General features: G+C 37.3%; 3 protein-coding genes across 6 annotated transcripts in view; all 3 read right to left on the bottom strand.

The window, feature by feature from the left end:
* LOC127882362 (uncharacterized) overlaps positions 1 to 27768 on the bottom strand; it is a 175660-nt gene that overhangs the window by 15523 nt on the left and 132369 nt on the right. The window lies entirely within an intron of this gene.
* LOC127882462 (probable RNA-binding protein 46) overlaps positions 1 to 27768 on the bottom strand; it is a 67102-nt gene that overhangs the window by 27667 nt on the left and 11667 nt on the right. For 3 of the 4 annotated variants that reach the window (XM_052431109.1, XM_052431131.1, XM_052431117.1), the window contains exons 2-5: positions 18035 to 18215; positions 13533 to 13636; positions 12597 to 12629; positions 2253 to 2341 (exon numbers count right to left, since the gene is read on the bottom strand). In XM_052431109.1, coding sequence (XP_052287069.1) covers positions 2253 to 2341; positions 12597 to 12629; positions 13533 to 13636; positions 18035 to 18215 — 407 coding nt within the window. The remainder of the gene's footprint in view (positions 1 to 2252; positions 2342 to 12596; positions 12630 to 13532; positions 13637 to 18034; positions 18216 to 27768) is intronic. The other variant, XM_052431121.1, reaches the window with a different exon arrangement.
* LOC127882325 (homeodomain-interacting protein kinase 2-like) overlaps positions 6188 to 27768 on the bottom strand; it is a 125613-nt gene continuing 104032 nt past the window's right edge. The window contains exon 14 of the transcript XR_008050503.1: positions 6188 to 6281. The gene's annotated coding sequence lies outside the window, so the exon portion shown is untranslated. The remainder of the gene's footprint in view (positions 6282 to 27768) is intronic.

Below are 27768 nucleotides of genomic sequence, written 5' to 3'. Positions count from 1 at the left end.
AACATAATTATTTTTTTAACTCATCCCAGATATCATTGAGGCCAATCTTCTGACCAAATTTCATGAAGATTGAACAATAAATGTGGCCTCTAGAGTGTTAACAAGGTTTTACTAAAGCCAAATATAGCCATATAAGGAAACATTCCCCGCCCCTGGTGGCCATGTTTTTAAAGCAACAAAAACCATTTTGGAACTCATCCAAGATATCATTGGTACAAATCTTCAGACCAAGTTTCATGATGATCGGAAAATAAATGTGACCTCTAGAGTGTTAACAAGGTCATATATTTCAATATAATTTAAAATATAACTTAAGAAGAACCTGTGTCGAAAAATGCGAAATCAGGGAGACATTTAATTCTGATATCAAAAATGTCTGTACAGAAGAATTCGCCAGAATGTATATCATGCATGTACGATGTGAATCTTAATTTAGTTAAAAGGTTGTTTTTAAATTCCTGCAGGGATGTCTATTCATTCGACACACGAACACTAACTCCAATCCTAATAAAAAGACGAATTCTTCGGTTATTGTAGGAAAATATGTACGAAATATCTTTGTCACCATCAGCTTGGGGCGCTAATTTGTCTTTGCTGCATTTTATGAAATTCGTCTTCAATGTCTTGCCTATTTTGTGTTATTGTAACATGTATTTATCAATATATTACAATTTAACACATATAAAAATCGTATAGTCTTGCTTTGATTGTTTGACAAAAGAATGTCATATTGTACAGAATCATCAAACAATAAAATACATATTCAAAAGTTTGCTATCTTCCAGAATGTAAAACTATCATTTATAATTAATTCCACTTAATCTTCTTGTGCTTAAAAGAAATATTTTTAAAAGGGAGACAACTCTGTCAATTCAACATAATTTTTCATTTGCAGTTACTTCCCTTGACACGATAAACTATATAGTGTTCAAAAGCTGTTATTACTATATAAATATTTAGAAAATGACCCCCCCCCCCTAGCGGCCATGCTTTTTTACCGATCCGAACCATTTTCGAACTCAACTGTCATATCCAAAAAACACATGTTCTGACCAAATTTCATGTACATTGGACCAAAAATGTGACTTCTAGAGTTTTCCCATGTTTTCAGAATATACATATAGAGGTTAAAAGGTAGAGGTCCATGCAAGGTACCTACATGCCAAGTATGAAAGAGATCAGTAAAGTATTGAAGGTGCTATGAGAAACTGTAACAAAAGTGTGACGGAAAAATCTATTATTAGCCTTGGTGACCTTGACACCAGTGACCTCAAACATCATCAAAAGGTAAAGAGAGGTCCATGCAAGGTACCTACTTGCCAAATATGAAAGAGATCGGTAAAGTATTAAAGGTTCAATGAGAAACTGTAACAAAAGTGTGACGGAAAAATCTATAATAAGTCTTGGGGACCTTGACCCCAGTGACCTTAAACGTCATCAAAAGGTAGAGGTCCATGCAAGGTCCTACATGCCAAATATGAAAGAGATCAGTAAAGTATTGAAAGTGCTATGAGTAACTGTAACAAAAGTGTGACGGAAAAATCTATTATTAGCCTTGGTTACCTTGACCCCAGTGACCCCAAACGTCATCAAAAGGAAGAGGTGCATGCAAGGTACCTAACATGCCAAATATGAAAGAGATCGGTAAAGTATTGAAGGTGCTATGAGAAACTGTAACAAAAGTGTGACGGAAAAATCTATCATTAGCCTTGGTGACCTTGACCTCAGTGACCTCAAACGTCATCAAAAGGTAGAGGTCCATGCAAGGTATCTACATGCCAAATATGAAAGAGATCGGTAAAGTATCGAAGGTGCTATGAGAAACTGCAACAAAAGTTTGACGTACAGAAGTACGAAAGTGCGGAAAGACAAGCTGCCAACTATATGCTCCCCATATATATATATGGCATCCTTAAAATATTTACTTAAGGGAAACACAACTTTAAATTGTACATTTCCGACTACATTTGTGAACCATTAGTTTTGTTGGGTGTCGCTGGCAACAACTATAGATCCTATGTAAACAATTGTGGTGAAAAAACAACAATTGTTAATTATTTTAACATTAAACAGGCTTAAATTGTTCAATTCTGTTGCAAAGGGATCGCTTGAACACCTTGAAGAGATATGTGCCTTTTGCTTACCAATGTAGGGTTGGGCTGCCTGAAACACTTACACAGGATTTAAAGTTATGGTAGTCCATTTACATTGCATGAATATTTAAACACAGTAATTCACAATTAAATGCCAACCTGCCAAAAGTAGGCGTCTGTGGGAACATGGACCCAAATCCAGGACCAGGTGATCCATTCTCAGCAAATGATATGTTGTAATCGAAGGCCTGCAAACCAAAAATTACAATCAAATTTGTTGAATTGATATCCCCCGCCAAATAAAGTTTGCTTATGGATGGTTGCAAATCTCTTGATATATATGGTATACTCCGAAAAATAATAAAAATAAGTGTAGGGTAATTGTTTTTATGTATTGAAATTTTCCTCATTGTATACATATTATCTATCCACCCATGCAGTTTCACATTGAAGTATTGAAGTGTATCTGTGATGTAGCCCTAAAATGTTTCACAATACAAACAAGAGAGCCAAGATGGCCCTTGTTCGCTCACCTGAGAGGAGTCGGTTCATTCAATCTCCACCAAATGTCAAACTTGACCTAGATATTGTCCAGACAAACATCCTGGTCAAGTTTCATCATCATTAAACAAAAACTCTGGTGTATGGAGTGTTTACAAGGTTTTTGTAAGATTTGACCTGGTGATCTATAGTTTGACCCCTCATGACCAAACATCAAACTTTGCTTACAAAAATAAATATTATGACAAAGATTCATAAAATCTGGAAACAAGAGGGCCATGATGTCCCTGAATCGCTCACCTGGCTAACCTTGCTCCATCAACTTAAATTCTATCAGACCCATTTACAATCCCAAGCCAGATTTCATCAATTAATACATTCTGACAAAATTTCATTGAGATTGGATGAAAATAGTGACCTCTATTGTCTACACAAGTTTTTCTATTATTTGACCTAGTGACCTAGATTTTGACCACAGATGACCCAAATACAATCTTAACCCAGATTTCATCAAGATAAACATTCTGACCAAATTTCATTAAGATTGGATGAAAACTGTGACCTCTATTGTCTACACAAGGTTTTTCTATTATTTGACCTGGTGACCTAGTTTTTGACCTTAAGATGACCCAAATACAATTCCAACCCAGATTTCATCAAGATTAACATTCTGACCGAATTTCATAAAGATTGAATGAAAACTGTGACCTCTACTGTCTACACCAACAAATTGTTGACGGACGCACACACGCACAATTGACACCGGGCATCACATGCTCACATAAGTTCATCATGTCACTTCGTGACAGGTGAGCTAAACAAGAGGGCCATGATGGCCCTGAATCGCTCACCTGACTAACCAAATACAATCCCAACCCAGATTTCATCAAGATAAACATTATTATCAAATTTTATAAAGATTGGATGAAAACTGTGACCTCTATTGTCTACACAAAGTTTTTCTATTATTTGACTTAGTGACCTAGATTTTGACCCCAGATGACCCAAATACAATCCCAACCCAGATTTCATCAAGATAAACATTCTGACAAAATTTCATAAAAATTGGATGACAACTGTTACCTCTATTGTCTAAAAAATGTTGTTCTATTATTTGACCTAGTGACCTAGTTTTTGACCTAGTGACCTAGTTTTTGACATAGTGACGTAGTTTTTGACCCCAGATTACCCAAATACAATCCCAAACCAGATTTCATCAAGATAAACATTCTGACCAAATTTCATAAAAATTGGATAAAAACTGTGACCTCTTCTGTCTACACAAACAAATTGTTGATGGTTTTTCTTTTATTTGATCTAGTTTTTGACCTAGTGACCTAGTTTTTGACCCCAGATGACCCAAATACAATCCCAACCCAGATTTCATCAAGATAAACATTCTGACCAAATTTCATAAAGATTGGATGAAAACTGTGGCCTCTACTGTCTACACAAGGTTTTTCTATTATTTGACCAAGTTTTTGACCTAGTGACCTAGTTTTTGACCCCAGATGTCCCAAATACAATCCCAACCCAGATTTCATCAAAATAAACATTCTGACCAAATTTCATAAAGATTGGATGAAAACTGCGACCTCTATTGTCTACACAAGGTTTTTCTATTATTTGATCTAGTTTCCCCTGGACCAGAGGGAGTGCACGGTAAATGAAAAATAGTTTGTATACTATTGAAGGAAGATTGATGATGGTAAGATGTAAAATGGTAAAAAAGACCAAATATTACCTAGATGCATTAAAATAAACCCAAAAAGCTCTAATCTAACCAATATCATTAATATATTGGTGATAACAATGGAGGAAATAATACTAAAGTACCTTGTATGGTATGCAAAATGACAGTTAGACAGAAAAACCAAGGCAATTTGCTATATAAAATAGCAATTTAATATAAAAATAAGGATATTTGCTATAAAAGTAGCAATTTTAACATGAATTAATGCAATACAAAGTAAAATGGTTGCTATGGTGTAGGAATAGCAATATTGAGATAAAAATTAAGGCAATTTGCTATATAAAATAGCAGTTTTTCACAAAAATAAGGAAATTGCTACACAAAATAGCAGTTATAACAATATTAATTTTCTACACAAGGCTTTTCTATTATTTGACCAAGTGACCTAGTTTTTGACAAAACATGACACAAATACGATTACAACCCAGATTTCATCAAGATGAACATTCTGACTAAATTTCATAAATATTGGATGACAACTGTGACCTCTATTGTCTACACAAGGTTTTTCTATTATTTGACCTACAGTACAGCCAAAGCGGCACAAACATAATCCGCGGCTATGCCACAGCCAGATTATTAGTCCGCGGCGGCCGAATCGTGTGTTCACCCGGCGTTTCGCCGTGGCACTCGGCATCGATCCGCGCAACGACGCCGAATCTGTTTTAACCTCGCGTACTTTCGCGGAGTAAATCCGCCGCAAACGTACGCGGCGGATCGAGTGAAAAGATATCCACCTACATGTACATACATGTATGTGTAGCGTAGAATTAATTACGCACAACTGTTTATGTTTCGTTCGATTATCATTATTATATTTGTAATCCGAAACACACTTCCGAATTTTAATGCTAACGCGTCCTTTGGCAAATTCTAGCGTCAAATAAACAGTGCTAAAATTTCCTTTGTTTCATAAAAAGCGCGCGAAAATTATGCAGACATGTAGAACGTCGTTTGGAAAGTTTGGGTGTATTGTGTGTTGTATAAATACATGAACATCACGTCAGGCGTAAATCGCGTGTTCAGTGGAGAAAAAAAACGCCCCGATTAGACGTTATTTCATCATCTCTATAAATAGTAACAAATACCCAAATGTATTTGATACTTAATGAAATATCAAGAATGTTTGTGTATCGTAAATATTTACCAGCATTTGCTTTAAAACTGGAATATACGGGTATATCGGGTAATTAGTAGCGATATTAATCAATAATATGAACAAAATAAAACGTGTTTATATATGCATATTCAAACAATAGTTATAATAAGCTGATAATTAACAAAACTACAAATACGTCGTCACCGTCTTGATTATTGATGTGGCCTCAAACTGCTAATTTTCTCAGATAAAATATAATAGCGGAATCGACATGCAATTAATTTAAAAATCCACCATATGCTGGAGCCTTGACCACTTGTATGTGCGAAAACATAATTACGTGACCTTGTTTATGTGTGAAATACATACGCTACGGGCGGGAAACAAACTTAATAATTGGCCAGACACATTAACTATTCTTACATGTATATGCTCATACAATCCGCGCACAATAAATTTATTATGATTTTAATTATTATTATAATTGTTCTTTCAAAATTTGTTAACTTCATGTAACTAATAATTAAAAAAAAATATTTCATGATCGCATCGACTCGGCATCATGTCGCGGACCGCGGCATGCCTCGGCGGACAGACGCGAAGTTTCGCGGCGAAATGCGACTTGCCGCCGCATACTGACACGGCTTCAACGACTGACGCGGCATCGACTCGTTTCGCCTTGCCGCCGCGGATCGCGAAATACGTTTGTTCCGCTTTGGCTGTACTGTAGTGACGTAGTTTTTGACCCCAGATGACCCAAATACAATCCCAACCCAGATTTCATCAAGATAAACATTCTGACCAAATTTCATAAAGATTGGATGAAAACTGTGACCTCTACTGTCTACACAAACAAATTGTTGACGGACACACGCACGCACGCACATACAGACGCCAGAGATCACACGGTCACATATGCTCACCATTTCACTTTGTGACAGGTGAGCTAAAAACAAGGGCAATAGCTCATTTTTAAGAAAGTGTAGTGTAATGGTTTTTGTGCATGACACTTCTCATTACTGATATCAACGCCCATAAAGGTTCATATTGAACTCTTGTATTGTATCTGCAATATAGCCCTGAACAGTTTTGTGACAGATGGACGGACAGACTGATGGAATTATAGACTGAAAAACGCCAATTTTATATCCATTCGCCTTTGGCGGGGAATAACAAATGACATGATGTAGTTCAAGGCCTGCAAACCAAATAGAACCAAAATATCATTCAAATTCCAGTTCATATTAAAAGGGCCTTAAGAGTGGGAAATCACGTGTCTTGTCCAGTTGACCTCTTAACCCTTTCCCACTTTGAAGCAAAGTGAAGATGTCCATGTGCAAACAGCATCAAACCAGAACAGCCTGCAAGCAACTAACAGTCTGTTCAGGTTTTATGCTGTCTGCTGCTCATCAGTTTCTAAGAAAAGTCGTTAATTAAATTTAACTGTCTTAGGTACTACAAATGTGTGAAAATGCGTATCTAAGTGGGAAAGGGTTAACAAACTTAAAACTAAAGGTCACAGTGGTGTAGTGGATATGGTGTCCCCCAAGCGATCCATAGGTCATGGGTTCAATCCCAACTGTGGGAGCGTTCTTTAGATTTTCCCCATAGACACCAGTCTCAGCAAAACATGGCCAGACTGACGGTCATGTCCTGTAAAATTTTGTAAGGTCTGGCCTGTCGGTCAAATTTACAGGACCGATTGTCCAGTAGCAAAGAAGAGAAGGAATTCGTTGGTTTATTTAGGTTTGTTAACGGCTTTGAAAGTTTTCTGAGGTGCAATAATAGCGATAGCGTCTTTATACACGTGCTTTTCCGTACCAATGCTCTTTTTGCTGACAGAATTTTTTGAGGGCACCTGATTGGTTCATTTTTATGCATCTTACGAATGCGGGTCATGACGGTCCAAATCCATGATGGCCTATTCGCCTAACAAGATAATCATAAACCTGATTATTAAAATTTAAATGATACATATATCAATCTGTGTGGCTGTAATAGCAATTGTAATGTATAATACAGTCCACTCTCTTGAAGTCGGCGTGAACAAGAAAAAATATCGAGAAAACGAGAGTTCGAGATATCCGATTAGGCGTTTTCAAAGAAAAAATAAGATGAAAATTTACCCTGTTTTTAACATCTAAATACATGCTAAGTGGTCTAACAAAAGCCGTCACCGTGTGGCATAATAATCTTTACCTGATATATACCCGTTTTTACGAGGCACGATTAATTTTGCTATTTAAATGCTTAAGATGACATTTTAAGTATAACAGAATTGCATGAACACATGCGGTTATAATTTTTCTTAACTGTTATGTAAACATCCGTTAATGTAGCTATTTAAAGTTATGATGCAATTGACATCCAATCAAGACGAATTTGCGACGGTTTATATACGCAAAAATATAACTCCATGCATTTTGGAATGTTGTTTGTAAAAAACAATTAATTTTCGGCCTTTCGGCAGGCTGTGTATTAATTGCAGTTAATTGATGTTAATGTGACAGTTAAACTGACAGGCCTTACTCAAGTGTTAATGGCTAACGACATTACACACGTATGATCATTGATGCAATTAACGGATCAATTTCCTACCGCACAGTATCAGGAGCAGCCGGGCGAATCGGGAGCAGCCGGGCGAAGCGGGATGGTGTAGTACCAAAGAAAAAAAATCGCACCTTTTGCAGACACTGGAACAGTTATTCGCACTTCGAGATAAACCATAGTAAATACATGTAAAATCGGGACTCGGGACAACATTTTATATCGAGATAACAAATTATTCGACATAACGAAAATTGAGATATGCGATGTTTATTTATATAGATAAAGAAGGAAAAAAGTTGGGACATTATGCTTACTTCGACATATCGAGAATATCGAGATATCCGATGTCGCGATAACGAGAGTGGACTGTATTGATCATTTTGAACATTTATTATCTTGGCTGTCAATGTCCATGTGTGAAAAAGGCTGGTTGTCATTTATTGAGGCCGTCGTTGGTTTAGGCCGAGACTCATATCTGACATGTGCGCTAAGCACAGCTTAGGTAAACAAGTATCACCTACTTTGGTTTTGGAAAATTTTCTTAAGATATTGCAAATGAGCGATTCCCGTTTATATTTACTGTTAACATGCGTTCAACATTAAAAAAAAAAAGTTTTAACTTAACAAGACTAGTACCATGTATGATGTATGGCGTGTATTGGAATTATTATTTAACATCAGTACAAATGTGTGACCTTGAAATGAATAGCTTTTTAATTATTTATCATTTTATATCATAAACACCTTCATCCTTGCAATGATACCAAGTTCTTTTACTATTATATTCTGTTGCCAGAAGGTCCTGTAAAAAAAGAAGAGGTCCTGTATTTTTTCCCATATAACAGGACCTACTGTCCTGTAAAAATTAGCCTAGTTTGGATTTGACTGAGACACCAAGTGCTGGTTCTAGTCCCAGACAAGGGGATTTTATCCAAGTTTGGGGAAAGGGCCTGGCCTTTTTTGAGGCGACAAAAATCATGCAAAACGCCGGATTTTGGGGAAAATAATATTTTTCTTTAAAAAAAAACACGTTCATTGGGAATTTTTTGAACCTATAAGGAAAAATATATACTTTTTTCCATTGGGAATGGGGCTGATTACCTGACCTGGTTTTGTATAAAAAACAACACTGTAATGATATCTTTATCCCAAGCTTACACGACAATACTTAAATATGCAAAAAAGATATCATTTTAGCACACACTTAATGAAGGCTTGCATAATGACTGAATTTTTTTATATTAGCCTTGTGCTAGCATGACTAACTCATTATTTCTGCACATAACTTAAATGACATGTTTCAGCCATGCAGTGTTTATTATACCATTTTGTCCTTTTGGATTAAGAAAAATCACGACATTTTGACTAAAATTGGGAAATCGGTGCTGTTGTTTTCTAACAAATGCTTCAAAATTAGGAATAAGTGTTTCCAATTTTATATTTACTAAGGTTCAACTTATAGAGCTTGATGGGAACTTAATGATATGAAAATCTTTAACAAGGGCTGTTTGTAAAACATGCATGCCCCCCCTATGCGCAGTCAGTTGTAGTGGCAGCCATTGTATGAATACTTTTTTTGTAACAGTGACCTTGACCTTTGACCTGGTGACCTGAAAATCAATAGGGGTCATCTGCCAGTCATGATCAATGCACCTATTAAGTTTCATGATCATAGGCCTAATTATTCTCGAGTTATCATCAGGAAACCATTTTACTGTTTCGATTCACTGTGACCTTGACCTTTGACCTAGTGACCTGAAAATTAATAGGGGTCATCTGCCAGTCATGATCAATGTACCTATGAAGTTTCATGATCTTAGGCCTAAAGCATTCTAGAGTTATCATCCGGAAACCATTTTACTATTTCGAGTCACTGTGACCTTGACCTTTGACCTAGTGACCTGAAAATCAATAAGGGTCATCTGCCTGTCATGATCAATGTACTTATGAAGTTTCATGATCCTCGGCCTAAGAATTCTTGAGTTATCATCTGGAAACCATTTTACTGTTTCAAGTCGCCATGACCTTTACCTTTGACCTAGTGACCTGAAAATCAATAGGGGTCATCTGCCAGTCATGATCAATGTACCTATGAAGTTTCATAATCCTAGGCCTAAGCGTTCTTGAGTTATCATCCAGAAACCATCTGGTGGACGGAATGACAGGACGGACCGACATGCAAAACAATATACCCCTCTTCTTTGAAGGGGGGCATAAAAAGGATAGGAGATATTGAGGAGACACCACAAGACTTAAAAAATGTTTTCTTCATATAGGACATTGACCTTGAGCAATTGTGCCTTTGTCCTTATGACTTAAATTTTAGCCAAGATGCCTGAAAATCCTTGAAACAAAATGCGAAGCAGACATAACAATAGAAGCTCAAACATTTAACCTTCCCAGAGTGTGCTTGACCTTGAGCAAGTTTAACTCATTCTCTCTAGCAGCAATTATTTTTGAGTTAAACAAATAAATAACAAGGGCTGTTGTGTAAAACATGCATGCCCCCCATGGGCTGTCAGTTGTAGTGGCAGCCATTGTGTAAATACGTTTTTTGTCACTGGACCTTTGACCTAATGACCTGAAATTCAATAGGGGTCATCTGCGAGTCAAGATTAATGTACCTATGAAGTTTCATGATCCTAGGCGTAAGCTTTCTTGAGTTATCATCCGGAAACCATTTTACTGTGTCAAGTCATCATGATCTTGACCTTTGACTTAGTGACCTGAAAATCAATAGGGGTCATCTGCCAGTCATGGTCAATGTACCTATGAAGTTTTATGATCCTAGGTGTAAGCATTCTTGAGTTATCATCCGGAAACCATTTTACTGGTTCGAGTCACCGTGATCTTGACCTTTGACCTAGTGACCTGAAAATCAATAGGGGTCATCTGCGAGTCATGATCAATGTACTTATGAAGTTTCATGATCCTAGGCGTAAGCGTTTTTGAGTTATCATCCGGAAACCATTTCTCCTGTGTCGAGTCACCGTGTCCTTGACCTTTGACCTAGTGACCTGAAAATCAATAGGGGTCATCAGCAAGTCATGATCAATGTACCTATGAAGTTTCATGATCCTAGTCGTAAGTGTTCTTGAGCTATCATCCAGAAACCATTTTACTGATTTAGTCACCGTGACCTTGACCTTTGACCTAGTGACCTGAAAATCATTAGGGGTCATCTGCGAGTTATGATCAATGTACCTATGAAGATTCATTATCCTAGGCCTAGGCATTCTTGAGTTATCATCTGGAAACCATCTGGTTGACGGACTGACCGACAGACCGACTTATGCAAAACAATATATCCCCTCTTCTTCGAAGGGGGGCATAAAAAGGGGCAATAACTCCAGTTGTGTCTAAAAGGTCCATTATAAGCAAACTATTATGTGCGTGCAATATCACATGTTGATAAATATGTTTGTAAAGTTTCAGCCCTCTAGCAGCTAAATATTTTGAGTGTCATGTGACACAAGTAAAAACACACACGCACATACAAAAAGGGCCATATCAAAAGTTGTATTGAAAGCCTGTGCACCAAAATATTGAGGTGCGGAATTTTCCCATGCTTGTTAAAATGTTTGTAAAGTTTCAGACCTCTAGCAGCCACACTTTTTTTGTTCTGCGTGATAGACCCTTAACAATGAATTCTTGTGCTAAATAAGGGGCCATCACTCTGGTCATGTTATACAAGAAACCGTCGGAGACGGGTGATGCTCCCCAGAGTTTTTTTTGTCACAATATTGCACTATATATTCAGATAAAAGGAAACGTCTTGAGGGGCATAACTTTGTACAAAATAATACGATGGATGGTTAAGCAACTTAAAAATTTCAAAGGGCTGTAACTCTCTAAATAAATCATCTAACCAGAACCCACAAATATAATTCGCATCTCCTCAAGGTAGTTAAGCTTCCCATAAAGCTTCATTGAATTCCAGTCAGTAGTTGGGGGGACAAGAATTGCACTATATGTACAGTCAAAGGGCCATAACTCCGTGAAAAATCATCCGACCGGAACCCGCTGATAATATGGACATCTCCTCTTGGTAGTGAAGCTTCCCATACAATTTCATTGAATTTCGGTCATTAGTTGCTGAGAAATAGCCCGGACAAAAATTGTGCACAGACGGAAGGACACATGGACAGACGAAGCGGCGACTATATGCTCCCGAAAAAAATTTGGGGGAGCATACAAAAATCAAAAACCAAAACAAACCGGTGCTTGTTTGAAATGCTTGCAAAGTTTAATCACTTTTGCACCATTACTTTTTGAGTTTTGTTGCTACAAAAGATGGGACTGATGGACGAATGAAGGATGGACGGACAAGGTGAAAAATCTTTGCCCCCCTCAAAAAGCAAGCGCCTAAAAATGTTGTCATATATCTTCACACAGAAGTGCACCTTATTTATATACAAGCAAAATTACATTCACAACGAAGAATGATATTAGAATAATTTTTTACTGTTATGGGTTATCATGCATTAAGTTATAAAGCGTCTGCATTCAGGCACATAAAATAACTAACAATGTTAAACATCAACAAAACAAATCTTAAATACAACATCCCAAAAAACACACATGCAAAAACAATTCTGACCTCGATCATATCATTCACCTCATTGCCATCATTCTGTAGAAAAGTAGGTACAATATTCTAATTAAAGAGTCATCAAGATACATGTACATGTCTGAGAAAGCAATTCAAAGCAAGCCTGAAATTTGATTTGCAAATGACTACAGAATCCTTTTTCTGCATTTGTTCTCAACAAACGTGTATAAACAAGACTATTGTCAAGCAATATCTTCCCCTACCAGTGAAACTCCAACATTTTCAGCAATATTTCTACTCTATTTGTTGCCAAAGCAACCAGAATTATTGACGTAGGAACAAATTGAAATATGTGCATAATCTACATATTGCCATATATCCATTTTTTAAGCTTCATGAAAAAATATGAAGAACTTTAAAAGTTTTTGCAGGATCCACCATTTCAGCAATGTTTCTAGTCAATTTGTTGCCATAGATTCCAGAATTTATGATGTAGGAACAAAATGAAATGACGTGGATAATCTACATATCGCCATCTGTCTATATTTCAAGCTTCATGAATAAATATGAATAACTTTTAAAGTTATCGCAGGATCCAGGAAAGTGTGACAGACTCACAGACTGACGGACACAGTCAAAGCGCAAACCATAAGTCCCCTTCGGTTTAACTGATAGAGGACCATAACCAACAAGAGATGTCTTTGTCAGAAACACAATGCCCCTTACTGTGTCGCTTTGAAGCCATATATTTGACATTTGACCTTGAAGGCTGACCTTGACCTTTCACCACTCAAAATGTGCAGCTCCATGAGATACACATGCATGCCAAATATCAAGTTGCTATCTTCAATATTGCAAAAGTTATTGTAAAAGTTAAACAAAGGTTAAAGTTTTCCACAGAATGACAGACAGACAGGCCAAAAACAATATACTCCTGATCATTCCATCAAAGGGCATTAAAAGAAAATCAAAACAAACACCAACCTGTGATGGAAAGGCGAGTTTCTGTCTGGCATATCGTTGGTATTCTGTCTTATCAACTGGTTTGGCCAACACAACTTCAATTCTAGAATTCTCTAAAAGAGCTCCTATAAATAAAAAAGCACCAGCTTTTAAAAAGGAAAAAATAGCCAACAAAGAGTTTCATTAACTGTAACTTTCTGGTACGTAAGCCATGGAAATTAAATCTAAAGATACAATCTTAAATAAATTAAAGGGAGGCAAATCTGTAAAAAAAAGAACATGCATAAACCGTAGTTGTTTCCCTTGTTTGAACCATGCTAAATCCTTATAATGCCTATTTCCAGTAACTGTGACTTTCACCTGTGACCTTGACCTTTGACCTAGTGACCTCAAAATCAATAGGGGGTCATCTGCGAGTCATGATCAATGTACCTATGAAGTTTCATGATCCTAGCCCCAAGCGTTCTTGAGTTATCATCCGGAAACCACCTGGTGGACGGACCGACGGACCTACCGACATGAGCAAAGCAATATACCCCCTCTTCTTCGAAGGGGGGCATAATAAAAATAATTGTCAAGAAATTAACTTAGTTCACTCTAAGAATAAAGTGTAAAAAAAATATCGAGAAAACAAATCTAAAATCTGTACATAGTCATTTTTTTCCAATTAGGATGCTTAACCCACCTTTTGTTAAATATTGTTATCTTTTTTTAAATATTGTTATACAGTTGCTTTAAACAAATTAATGAACATGTTCAGATGTTCAGTGTTTTTTTATGGCAATTTCGGGGCAATTTTTTTTTTTTTTTTTTTTTTTTTTTTTAGAAAGAACTGTCTTATGATAAATATATCTCAAATTTATTTCATAAACAACTAACAAAGTGTATAACTATAATTAATATGATTTTGAATTATAAAGAGTTATATTAAATTAGTTTTTCCCAAATCAGTGGACTTTTTACATGAATAGCATTTTTTCCCAAAATGGCCAGAAAAAAGGCCTGATGTATCTATATTGTGTCAATATTTGTTGATAAAAACATTCCAATTTGGTCCATTTTATTGATACAAAATGCTAAAATTTGCCATTTTATTGATTTCAAAAAATCTCAATTAGACTCAAAATGGCTAGGAATACTGATACTGTGCATGAAGGCTGAACTGTCTGAAACTAATGTTGAAAAAATAATTGATATATATTTAAGAAAAAGGACAGAGACATTCAGCTGTGAATATTATATTAATACATACATGTGTACCGTATTTTTCGGGGTATAAGTCGCGACTTTTTTACAGGCAAAAGTAACATGGGTCGTATGCCCCGGAGCGTCTTATGTATGTACAAAATCGATTTTTCCAAAGTCAGAATGTCAAATTTTAAAGTCAGAATTGCATAAATCCACGAGTTTGATAACTATTGCTGGTAATTTGTTTCGCTGTTTTTGTAACACAATTTTATTTTACACATAGTCAGTTACACACTACTAACGATACTATTGGGGTACTATACAGTACCGTAACGAAAATAAAACAACGCAACAAAAAAGTAGTTGTCTGCTAAATTTATTTTACGAGCTAACCTTGAAATTTTTACAACAATTTGAAACAAAAAATAACAAATTACAGCAAACAAACACAATATCAATGAGAAGCAGAGTATACAACAATAAGTATACAATCAGATACGACACAATAAAAGTTCACATCATTTATTCGCCATGGTCGTCGACATCGGAGAATCTGTCAGTGATGTCCCCAGTCTGCATTACAATTGTTTATTGGTATGCCTGCTATACCACATGTGTGCAAACCTGAGATCTCAAATACCCTTTAACCATCTGCGATAGATGAACGAACATAATCTCTCCATGGGAGACAATGTCCCCAGTGTGGATTAAAAGCGTTTATTGGTAAGCTTGGAACACCACACGTCTACACACTTGTATTAAGATTATCACGATAAGAATATTAGCCCCTCTCATAACAGGCCTCATTTTAATATTCATCATAAAAATACTCGTGTTACCAATTTGAGAATGCCAGTATACTTTATTTTACAAAAGTTTGCAAACAATACACATTAAAACAAACAAACATCGCTATACTATTTTAATAAAATGGTACATTTATTATTTATGAAACAACAAATGCTGCATTTATAGCCTAAATGCAGTTTATTAGACAATAATTGTTTTTTATTTTGTTTTGTTGTATTATCAAATGTGCTTATTTAAAATTGTATTTCCAATTTTATTGCTAACGCCACGTTTACGCTAGTCACATCTATAGCTCATGTACTTTTCTTTGTTCTGTTAGAAAGCGCGCGAAAATTAGCGTGGGTGTATACACTGTTGAAGAAAAACTGTGTAGCGAAGAGAATGCTGTATCTTTGAGGTTACGCTCATTTAGGTAGTTTATTATGGAAACAGAAAATGTTCTGTGTACTGATTTACAGGAAAATCTGGTCAAGACTGGATTTAATTGTGGTAATTGTGAAAACATGATCCGCAGTGTAAATACACTGCGATGTTTTGACAAAACAGATACAAATGTGCGAATGCAATGGCTTGCGGATAGGGTCAAATATTACCGGTAATACATTGTTCTGAATGACGTTTTTGTTTAAATTAATACGTTCAAATAAATTTAATGGAAAAAATATATAACTAGAAATGGCGCGGCAGAGGCCGACGCGTATCCCCACGCCGAATGTTTGACCTAGGTGTGCCCCAGGGTTGGTAATGGGGCCATGCATAGCTGAGATTGACCGTATTGTCATAAGAGAAGTTCATCATCAATTAGAAGTGAATTGGTGTAGAAATGAAGAAGTTATAGTAAAAGGCAATTTTGGGTGGGTGTGACATATGTGGGCAGGGCGCCCCAGGGTTGGTAATTGTGCCATGCATAGTTGAGATTGACCGTATTGTCATAAGAGAAGTTCAGTATCAATTTGAAGTGAATCGGTGTAGAAAAGAAGAAATTATAGTAAAAGGCAATTTTGGGCGGGTGTGGTCTATGTGGGCGGGGCCCCAGGGTTGGTAATGGGGCCATGCATAGTTGAGATTGACCGTATTGTCATAAGAGAGGTTCAGTATCAATTTGAAGTGAATCGGTGTAGAAATGAAGAAATTATAGTAAAAGGCAATTTTGGGTGGGTGTGGTCTATGTGGGCGGGGCGCCCCAGGGTTGGTAATGGGGCCATGCATAGTTGAGATTGACTGTATTGTCATAAGAGAAGTTCAATATCAATTTGAAGTGAATCGGTGTAGAAATGAAGAAATTATAGTAAAGGCAATTTTGGGTGGGTGTGGTCTATGTGGGCGGGGCCCCAGGGTTGGTTATGGGGCCATGCATAGTTGAGATTGACCCTAATGTCATAAGAGAAGTTCAGTATCAATTTGAAGTGAATCCGTGTAGAAATGAAAAAATTATAGTAAATGGAATTTTTTGGTGGGTGTGGCCTATGTGGGCGGGCGCCCCAGGGTTGGGATTGGGGCCATGCATAGTTGAGATTGACCCTAATGTCATAACAAAAGTTCAGTATCAATTTGAAGTGAATCCGTGTAGAAATGAAAAAATTATAGTAAATGGAAATTTTTGGTGGGTGTGGCCTATGTGGGCGGGGCGCCCCAGGGTTGGGAATGGGGCCATGCATGGTTGAGATTGACCGTATTGTCATAAGAGAGGTCCAGTATCAATTTGAAGTGAATCGGTGTAGAAATAAAGAAGTAAATGTAAAATAACCTAAAAAAATGAGTGATAATTTCTGACGCGGCCCCACCCCAACCGCTATAACTTTTGACCCAGGGGTCAGATCAAAATTCCAAATAGTGCAGGGTCGCACATATGCTCATAGCTACCATGTGTGTAAGTTTCAAGGTTCTAGTGCTTTTAGTGTAGGAAGAGATAGTGGCCAGGACGGACAGACAGACGGACGGACGGCGGAGATAACCACAATATCCCCACCTTTTTTTCAAAAAGCGTGGGGATAAATACAATGAGCATGTGAGAGAACAAATGCCAGCATCGTTTTTAAGAGGAATTTTCTATCTGAAATAAAACACAAAAGAGGATTAAACATTTAATGGATAATCATGTGTGACTGCATCTTGGGAATATTTTATGATGATTTATGTGCGTTGTTTACGCCGGAGCATCTTATGTATGGACAAAAATAAAATAATGTAAAAAAAAAGGGAATGCGTCTTACATTCCAGTGCGACATATAACCCGAAAAATACTGTATTCATATAATAAATATCATTTCATATAGAAGAGTTAATTTTTAATGTTCCCCTTTTCCTCAAAAAAAAGGACGCGTTTTTCCCCTTTGGACGGGCCCCGCCACCATTCCCCTATAGGTAAAAAAAAACCACTGATGTTAAAAATGAACATTTATTCATCATTGGATTCAGGGGCATAAAAAGGGGAAATTTATTTGTTTTAAGGAGGGGAATGGGGAGTAATTTTGGCCCCCAAAAAAACACTGGATCATCATTATCAGTATCTCATAAACACTAACCATTCATAACGTTCAAAGCTTTGATTGCCAGTTCACGATCACGGAAGTGAACAAATGCGTAATCCTTCAGTTTCTTCACCCTTTCAATGGCACCCTCTTGCCCTGCAGCCTTATTGAACGCCTTCAGAAGTGCTTCCTCAGTTGTTGATAGCATGAGGTTCCTTACATACAAGATTTTCACCTGAAAATAGCAAGATTTTTCTAATACATGTACTTCAATATGAATCTATTATTCATTATTTTTCTTAATCTCATAAATTGAACAAGAGCATCGCCTTGCGGGTGCAGACCGCTCATCTATTTTTCTTTTTAAAGGTGTCGGGACCTATCTCAATTTCAATCACAAAGGAGGGAGGGGTACAGTGGAGAGGGGTGTATAGTGTGGAGGTGTGGTCATTTATAACATAATCTTCCAAAAATGCAAATAAAATGCAAAAAAAAATATTTTATTTTGGAGGGGGGGGGAGGATTCTTGGGTGGGATGGTTGGACGGTATTTCAAAAATAAAATAATAAAAATAATTATTTGTGTTTTAAACCATGTTTGCAATAAAAACGAGATGTTTGTCAGAAACACAATGCCCCCTATTGCGCCGCTTTAAAAATTATTTTTTTTGTTGTTTTTTTACCTTTGACCTTGAAGGATGACCTTGAACTTCCACCACTCAAAATGTGCAGCTTTATGAGAACGCCGCTTTGAAATAAATTTTTTACCTTTGACCTTGAAGGATGACCTTGACCTTGAAGGATGACCTTGACCTTGAACTTCCACCACTCAAAATGTGCAGCTTCAATATAACGCCGCTTTGATTTTTTTTGACCTTTGACCTTGAAGGATGACATTGACCTTGAAGAATGACCTTGACCTTGAACTTCCACCACTCAAAATGTGCAGCTTCATGAGAAAGCCGCTTTGAAATGATTATTTTTTTACCTTTGACCTTGAAGGATGACCTTGACCTTGAAGGATGACCTTGACCTTGAACTTCCACCACTCAAAATGTGCAGCTTTATGAGAACGCCGCTTTGACTTTTTTTTTTTTTTGACAGTTGAAGGATGACCTTGACCTTGAACTTCCACCACTCAAAATGTGCAGCTTCATGAAAACGCTGCTTTGATTTTTGAAAATATTTTTTTACCTTTGACCTTGAATGAAAACCTTGACCTTGAAGGATGACCTTGACCTTGAACTTCCACCACTCAAAATGTGCAGCTTCATGATAAAACCGCTTTGATTTAATTTTTTTTACCTTTGACCTTGAAGGATGACCTTGACCTTGAAGAATGACCTTCACCTTTAACTTCCACCACTCAAAATGTGCAGCTTCATGAGAACGCCGCTATGATTATTTTGTTGAACTTTGACCTTGAAGGATGACCTTGACCTTTAAGGATGACCTTGACCTTGAACTTCCACCACTCAAAATGTGCAGCTTCATGAGAACGCCGCTTTGAATTTTTATATTTTTTTACCTTGAAGGATGACCTTGACCTTGAACTTCCACCACTCAAAATGTGCAGCTTCATGAGATACACATGCATGCCAAATATCAAGTTGCTATCTTCAATATTAAACAAGGGCTGTTTGTAAAACATGCATGCCCCCCATATGGGCTCTAAGTTGTAGTGACAGCCATTTTGTAAATATGTTTTTTGTCACTGTGACCTTGACCTTTGACCTAGTGACCTGAAAATCAATAGGGGTCATCTGCGAGTCATGATCAATGTACCTATGAAGTTTCATGATCCTAGCCATAAGCTTTCCTGAGTTATCATCAGGAAACCATTTTACAATTTCGGGTAACTGTGACCTTGACCTTTGACCTAGTGACCTGAAAATCAATAGGGGTCATCTGCCAGTCATGATCAATGCACCTATCAAGTTTCATGATCCTAGGCATAAGCGTTCTTGAGTTATCATCCGGAAACCATTTTACTATTTCGGGTCACCGTGACCTTGACCTTTGACCTAGTGACCTGAAAATCAATAGGGGTCATCTGCTAGTCATGATCAATCTACCATATAAAGTTTCATGATCCTAGGCATAAGGGTTCTTGAATTATCATCCAGAAACCATTTTACTATTTCGGGTCACCATGACCTTGACCTTTGACCTAGTGACCTGCAAAATCAATAGGGGTCATCTGCTAGTCATGATCAATCTTCCTATGATGTTTCATGATCCTAGGCCTAAGTGTTCTTGAGTTATCGTCTGACAACCACCTGGTGGACGGACCGACCGGAAACCATTTTACTATTTCGGATCACCGTGACCTTGACCTTTGACCTAGTGACCTGAAAATCAATAGGGGTCATCAGCTAGTCATGATCAATCTACCTATGAAGTTTCATGATCCTAGGCATAAGCGTTCTTGAATTATGATCCGGAAACCATTTTACTATTTCGGGTTACAGTGACCTTGACCTTTGACCTAGTGACCTCAAAATCAATAGGGGTCATTTGTGAGTCATGATCAATGTACCTTTGAAGTTTCATGATCCTAGGCCTAAGCGTTCTTGAGTTATCATCTGACAAACACCTGGTGGACGGACCGACAGACCGACCGACAGACCGACATGAGGAAAGCAATATACCCCCTCTTCTTCGAAGGGGGGCATAAAAAGTTATGGCCAATGTTAAAGTTTTCGGACCGACAGACACCATATATTTGACATTTGACCTAGGATGACCTTGACCTTCACCTTTCACCACTCAAAATGTTAAGCTCCATGAGATACACATGCATGCCAAATATAAGTTGCTATCTTATATATTGAAAAAGTTATGGCCAATGTTAAAGTTTTTGGATGGACAGACACCATAAATTAGACATTTGACCTTGATATATAATATATTTGCTTAGGGCTATTCCAGTTAAACATATAGCCCACCCCTGGACGGCAAAATAAAGAAATTCTGTTGGGGATGGGTTTCTTCCTATATTGCTTCTGAACAGGGGCGTTATAACTTATAATTTACTTCTGTTGGGGGGGGGGGGGGGGGGGCATCATTTCTATTTTGCTTCTAACCCTATTTGCCAACTTAAAATGGACTATATGATCATTTAAATACCTTTCCGTGCCAACTGTTTTTTATCACGAACGCTTTGGAGTCAGATAATCGCGCGATCAACATGACCAGGTCGGCTGGGAAACGGAACTGCGTGGGTTGTAGTTTACAGAACAGCTCACGCAAAACCAACAAAGTCCGCAGCTACGACGCGGACAAATTCTTTTGTTTGCAATGTCTTGCTGCGACCGCAACAAGTATTTACTCGGCATATTGCCGAGTCACTCGGTGATAATTCACGGAGTCAGGCCGCGTCTGTTTCTGCCTCGGCATTGATCAGCGGAGTTACGCCGCGTCTTAACACTTGGGCAATTCGACGAGTATAAATATTTACAAATAGTGATTTATACTATAACAAATGTAAACTAATTTTCAAATTAACAAAATTAAAAACAGATACAGATAAAACGTATGTTTACTTCTGCGCGATTGTGTTAACATTTCCTCAGCTTCTCTACATGGTGCATACTTCATACAATTACCATCGGATGTCATCTGTCCAACAATGATAATCCCATATATGCCGCTTCCATTTTTAAAATCAAATAGGGTAAATATTGACGAAAACAGTGCTCAAAATTTCATTAACACAAATGTTTTCTATTTTTTCTAAAGTATCAAATGAATTTCGGCATTTTGTGAATTCATGTTTCCTACAAAATAAAAAACGCGCGAAATTGGCATGGGTGTATTTATTTGGAACACACAAAAATCTTAGCGCAGACAACATTTGGATCTTTTAATTTCCATTAAAAGTTTCGTAGTGAATTTCAACTGAAGTACCGTGATATCTCGCGAATAATTTGGCATTGAAATATCCTTTAAATAAAAATAACAAGAGATGTGTTTGCCAGCAAACACAATGCCCCCTATTGCGCCGCGTTGAAATAACATTTCAATATATCATTTGGCAGGTTTAGTAATTACCCCCCCCCCTTTAAAGCTTATTACTTCCCTTGAATTGAGTCAAAATTATTTATATTTTGTGTTGTCTGTGTATGGTGTATGTTGGTTTGGTTCTCATGTGTTTTTAGCAATTCTTTTAAAAATAAATATCGTTATTAAAAATGTTTCAAGCAAGTCTCGTTTCCGAGGTCATAATCGGGAATTTTTTTACTGTGTGAGCTACCGGTACTTCAATATCATTGTTTACAGACTTATAAAATCATTATTTTGACAAATGACACGTGCTTATCTAAAGTTTGTGTTTCATAAAACACAGGATGTTGGATGTAAGGGGCTTGATTGGGAAATAAAACAAAGAGGCAGTCGGCATTTTTCGGTAGAACTTTTGTACTGACCAACATAATAATTAATAGTGCACGTGCTTATCTTACATTAAAGGATCAAAAAACACGGGTCATAGCCACTGTATGCTTGTTTGGGCCATAAAACACAATCCCGATGGCTATTTTTAGTAGCACACATATTCAGAAACTAACAAGTTGGAGTAATAAATCACAGAGATTATTATCTGAAAACTGCGTGGAGTCTGAAATGAAACAAAATGCCGATCAATCAAAATGGTCACCTCCTAATGTTTAAATATAAAATTCGACATTTAGACATATCTGATGCAATTATTACAATCAATCATGGGTTCGTCAAGACTTCAAACTGATAAAAGCATAAACAACACGTAATTATTACTCTTCAGGTGCGGGGGCATATAGCTACATGTAGGTGCGAGCATGGTTTACTTTAATCCTGGGCGTCTACAAAGACGAAAAAACTGCCATGTGCATGGTTGTGAAATACATGTTGGGATGTCTTATTAATGATAATCGTATTATTGCAACACATAATATAGACCGTAACGAGAAAGATACGTCGTGTTTGATAATTAATTAATTAATTAAAATTAATTTAGAGGAAATGTCACTTGCAAATTGTTCGTGATATAATTGTGTTTAAAGACCAACGAAACTTTTAACCGAAATCAACAGATCTCAGCGTTCTCTGCGCTACCAAGTTTTAATCCAAAAATCAATACACGCAGACTTTCCATGCGTAAATAGTGATGTACATTACCGCATAATTCTCGCGCGCTTTTGTCAGAACAAAAGAAAATAAATAAAATATACATGAGGACTGTATATATAATGCTAGAATTTGTAAACGTCGCGTTAACATAAAAAATCAGAGGTGTGTTTCGTATTACAATAATTCGTCGCATTTGGAAATTAAACAAAACATTTATATTTGCATTATATGTGTAATTAATTCAATATTAATTTGTTACAACGCGCTTAAGTGTCGAAAAAAAAATTTGATAATATTATGCATGAAAAACACGAGGATTACACCAGGTTGCTATCATCAGTCTCTTAAGTAACTGGCCATGATTTGTTCGTGGAGGAGTACACTGTAAGGACCAAATCGTGTGGTAGGTCACGGAGCGTATATTGTCATCTAGAGTCCGTGGTTATTACAGTTTGTTACAACGCGCTTAAGTGTCGAAAAAAAAATTTGATAATATTATGCATGAAAAACACGAGGATTACACCAGGTTGCTATCATCAGTCTCTTAAGTAACTGGCCATGATTTGTTCGTGGAGGAGTACACTGTAAGGACCAAATCGTGTGGTAGGTCACGGAGCGTATATTGTCATCTAGAGTCCGTGGTTATTACAGTTAACAGAGATTTTCGCATCCATGCACCGTTTTTAATATTACATGTATTACACGGTTATCCGTAGTCCGTGGCACAGCGTTAATACTGCCCTACAACTTATTTTAAAATCAAAACAGAAGTGACATAAAACAACTTCTAAAGGGGGTCCAAATAGCAGAAAAATATATTCTAAATGGGGGTTCTTTTTTTGTAAATTTAACTTCTGAAGGGGGTTGGTTCATTTTGAAAGTGCCTTCCAGGGGGTGGGACATATGTTTTACTGGAATAGCCCTTAGTAATCCCCACGCTTTTTGAAAGCGTGGGGATATTGTGGTATTCACCACCGTCCGTCCTGGCCACTATCTCCTCCTACACTATAAGCACTAGAACCTTGAAACGTACACACATGGTAGCTATGAGCATATGTGCGACCCTGCACTATTTTGAATTTTGATCTGACAAAAGTTATGGGGGTTCGGGTGGGGCCAGGTCAGAGATTTTCACTCATTTTTTTATGTTATTTTACATTAACTTCTTCATTTCTAAACCGATTTACTTCAAATTGATACTGAACATCTCTTATGACAATACAGTCAATCTCAACTATGCATGACCCCATTACCAACCCTGGGGCGCCCTGCCAACATAGACCACGCCCACCCCAAATTGCCTTTTACTAGAACTTCTTCATTTCTACACCGATTTACTTCAAATTGCTACTGAACATCTCTTATGACAATATGGTCAATCTCAACTATGCATGGCCCCATTACCAACCCTGGGGCGTCCTCACCCACATAGACCACGCCCACCCAAAATTGCCTTTTACTATAAATTCTTCATTTCTACACCGATTTACTTCAAATTGATACTGAACATATCTTATGACAATACGGTCAATCTCAACTATGCATGGCCCCATTATCAACTCTAAGACGCCCTCTGGGTAAAACATGCGGCGTGGGGATACGCGTCGGCCTTTGCAGCGCCATTTCTAGTTATTGCTGTGACAGGAAATTTCAACAGAAATACATGAAATATGGACGTTCAAACAGAGAGTATAACTGCTATAAAATGCCTACTTCAAAGTCATGGAAAAAAGAACAAAGGAAAATAACTCTATAAATATGGAAGGAAGAGTTATAGTTCTCGTGCAATGCACATCCCCATGAAATCAACCCATCCTGTGCTGTTTTTTACACCAATTAGCGAGTGCGGCCAGGGCCCTTTGGATTGGGGAAAAACATGTCAGTGTGACTTTAATTGGAAAAAATAACTTTTTTTTGCTTACAAATATTATAAAATTAAGAATACAGGTGTATTTTACTTTATATTTGCTAAGGTTCAGCTGATACAGCTGAGTAGAATCATGAACTAAATGTTGCCATGTATTTATTTTTATTTTTTGAAACCTTCCCAGCAATTTTTTTCCTTCTTTGTAAAGTACTGGAAAACAGCACTTTCCCAAAGAGGCTAAAACTACAAATTTCCCAATTGCTTTAAAAAAAAATCCCTATTGAAGGTTTCTTAAAAACAAGATATGTGTTTGTCGGAAACACTATGTTCCCTTTTGTGCTGCTTTGAAGCTATATATTTGACCTTTGACCATGAAGGATGACGTTAACCTTTCACCACTCAAAATTTGCAGCTCCATGAGATACACATGCATGCCAAATATGAAGTATCTTCAATATTGCCAAAGTTATAGCAAAATGTTAAATTTGGGGCAAACAAACACACCAACAGACAGGGCAAAAACAATATGTCCCCCACTATAGTGGGTGGGTGACATAAAAATAAAATAATTTTTTAATTAAGTGGAACATTTACTTAGTTTCTCTATACAGCTCTATGGCTTGAACCTTAGTTAATATAATATTGACAACTTGACATCATTTAGTTATCAAATTTTAAGTATTTGGGAGCGAACACTCAAATGCTCCAAATTCCCAATATGCAGACTTCACAATGCAAGTTTTCCCAATTTAAGGGTTTTTCGCGCAGAAAATTCCCAATTGGGCTGGTACAGGTACTTGGGGGAAAAAATGCTGCTTCCATGGTCCTCAATAAGAGCCGGCTGCCGGCAAAATCAGCCGTTTGAATTCAGATTTTGGCCGGTTGAAATTCGCTCAGATTTGGAAAATCGGCAATTGAATTTTTGAAATGTGCGTGTCTTTTCGGTAATTTGGTTACTATTTGCTATTAAGCAAAGATGTTGATTCATTATCTCCCTTAACGCATAACAACAATGAAAAGGCGCATATTGGAATCGGTCAAAAGGAAGTAAAATATTTTGACGTTCTGTTCATAACATGTTGAGTTAAAATTTTACAAAAGTAATAAAGAGCTTTCTCCATTTATCTTTGTTAAGTTCAACAAGAGGGCCAAGATGGCCCTAGTTCGCTCACCTGAGAAGAGTCGGTTCATTTAATCTTTACCAAATGTCAAACTTGACCTAGATATTGTCCAGACAAAAATCCTGGTCAAGTTTCATCATTATTTCATCTGAGAGTCATGATCAATGTACCTATGAAGTTTCATGATCCTAGGCGTAAGCCAGGTTTTTTTTACCTTATATAACAGACGCCGAATATCGGCGTCTTCCCCAAGCAATCTAGGCTTCTTTTTTCCCCTTTCCGGACCGAAAAATTCCCAAAGCGAAAGCTTTTCTTCCCCATAAAACAGTTCAAAACGATTGAATTTTACAACAAATTCGCTCGAAATCGTACAAAACACCGTTCGGTACCCGTCCAATTATGGTCCCAACCCGTTCACGCCGTTCTGTACTGTATAAATGTTACGACAATGATTACCTCCCTTGGCCGATTTACGATAACTGTCAACTCGCTTTACGTTAAATGTCACCAAAAAAAGCCAAAATGTGGCATAACTGGCGAAATTACCGCAAACAGCCCCCAAAAAATGCGAATAACGCGGTTATTTCAGCTTTCTTCACAAAAGTAAGTCCACTGCAGCAGTCTGTTCCTGAACGGTCTGAAACTGTCACAGCCAGTCCCTGTCAAGGTCAACTCAGTCTGCCACAGCCGGCCACAGTTAGTCCCTGTCATGAAGTGATCACTTTGACAAAGTCAGTCATAGTCTGTCCTAGCCAAGATGATCAAGGGAAATGCCTCTGTGAAATTGTGTAATAACATGTAAATTAACCACAATTATTGATGTATCAAGAAAATAACAGTCTTTTTTGTTTTTTCAACTCAATTAACAATAAAAGTAAGACCCTTAATTTTTTTCCCCTATTAAGGAAAAAACGCGCGCGATTTTTTTCCCAAAAGTGAGAAATCGCGCGAGAAATTTCCCCAAAAGTGGAAAATCGCGCATAAAATTTCTCCAACCTAAGGGCTAAAGGCCCCTTCCCCTACAACCTAAAAAAACCCCTGTAAGCATTCTTGAGTTATCATCCGGAAACCATTTTTCTAAGTAGAGTCACCGTGACCTTGACAGCCATTGTGTGAATACGTTTTTTGGCACTGTGACCTTGACCTTTGACCTAGTGACCTGATAATCAATAGGGGTCATCTGCGAGTCATGATCAATATACCTATGAAGTTTCATGAACCTAGGCATAAGCGTTCTTGAGTAATCATCCGGAAACCATTTTACTATTTCAGGTCACCGTGACCTTGACATTTGACCTATTGACATGAAAATCAATAGGGGTCATCTGCAAGTCATGATCATTGTACCTATTAAGTTTCATGATCCTAGGCATAAAAGTTCTTGAGTTATCATGTGGAAACCATTTTACTATTTCTGGTCATCGTGACCTTGACCTTTGACCTAGTGACCTGAAAATCAATAGGGGTCATCTGCAAGTCATGATCAATGTATCTATGAAGTTTCATGATCCTAGGCATAAGCGTTCTTGAGTTATCATCCGGAAACCATTTTACTATTTCGGGTTATCGTGACCTTGACCTTTGACCTAGTGACCTGAAAATCATTTGGGGTCATCTGCGAGTCATGATCAATGTACCTATGAAGTTTCATGATCCTTGGCATAAGCGCTCTTAAGTTATCATCCAGAAACC

The sequence above is a fragment of the Dreissena polymorpha genome, chromosome 1 (assembly GCF_020536995.1).
Source record: "Dreissena polymorpha isolate Duluth1 chromosome 1, UMN_Dpol_1.0, whole genome shotgun sequence".
NCBI lineage: Eukaryota > Metazoa > Mollusca > Bivalvia > Myida > Dreissenidae > Dreissena > Dreissena polymorpha.
This window is presented reverse-complemented; position numbering and strand designations above follow the sequence as displayed.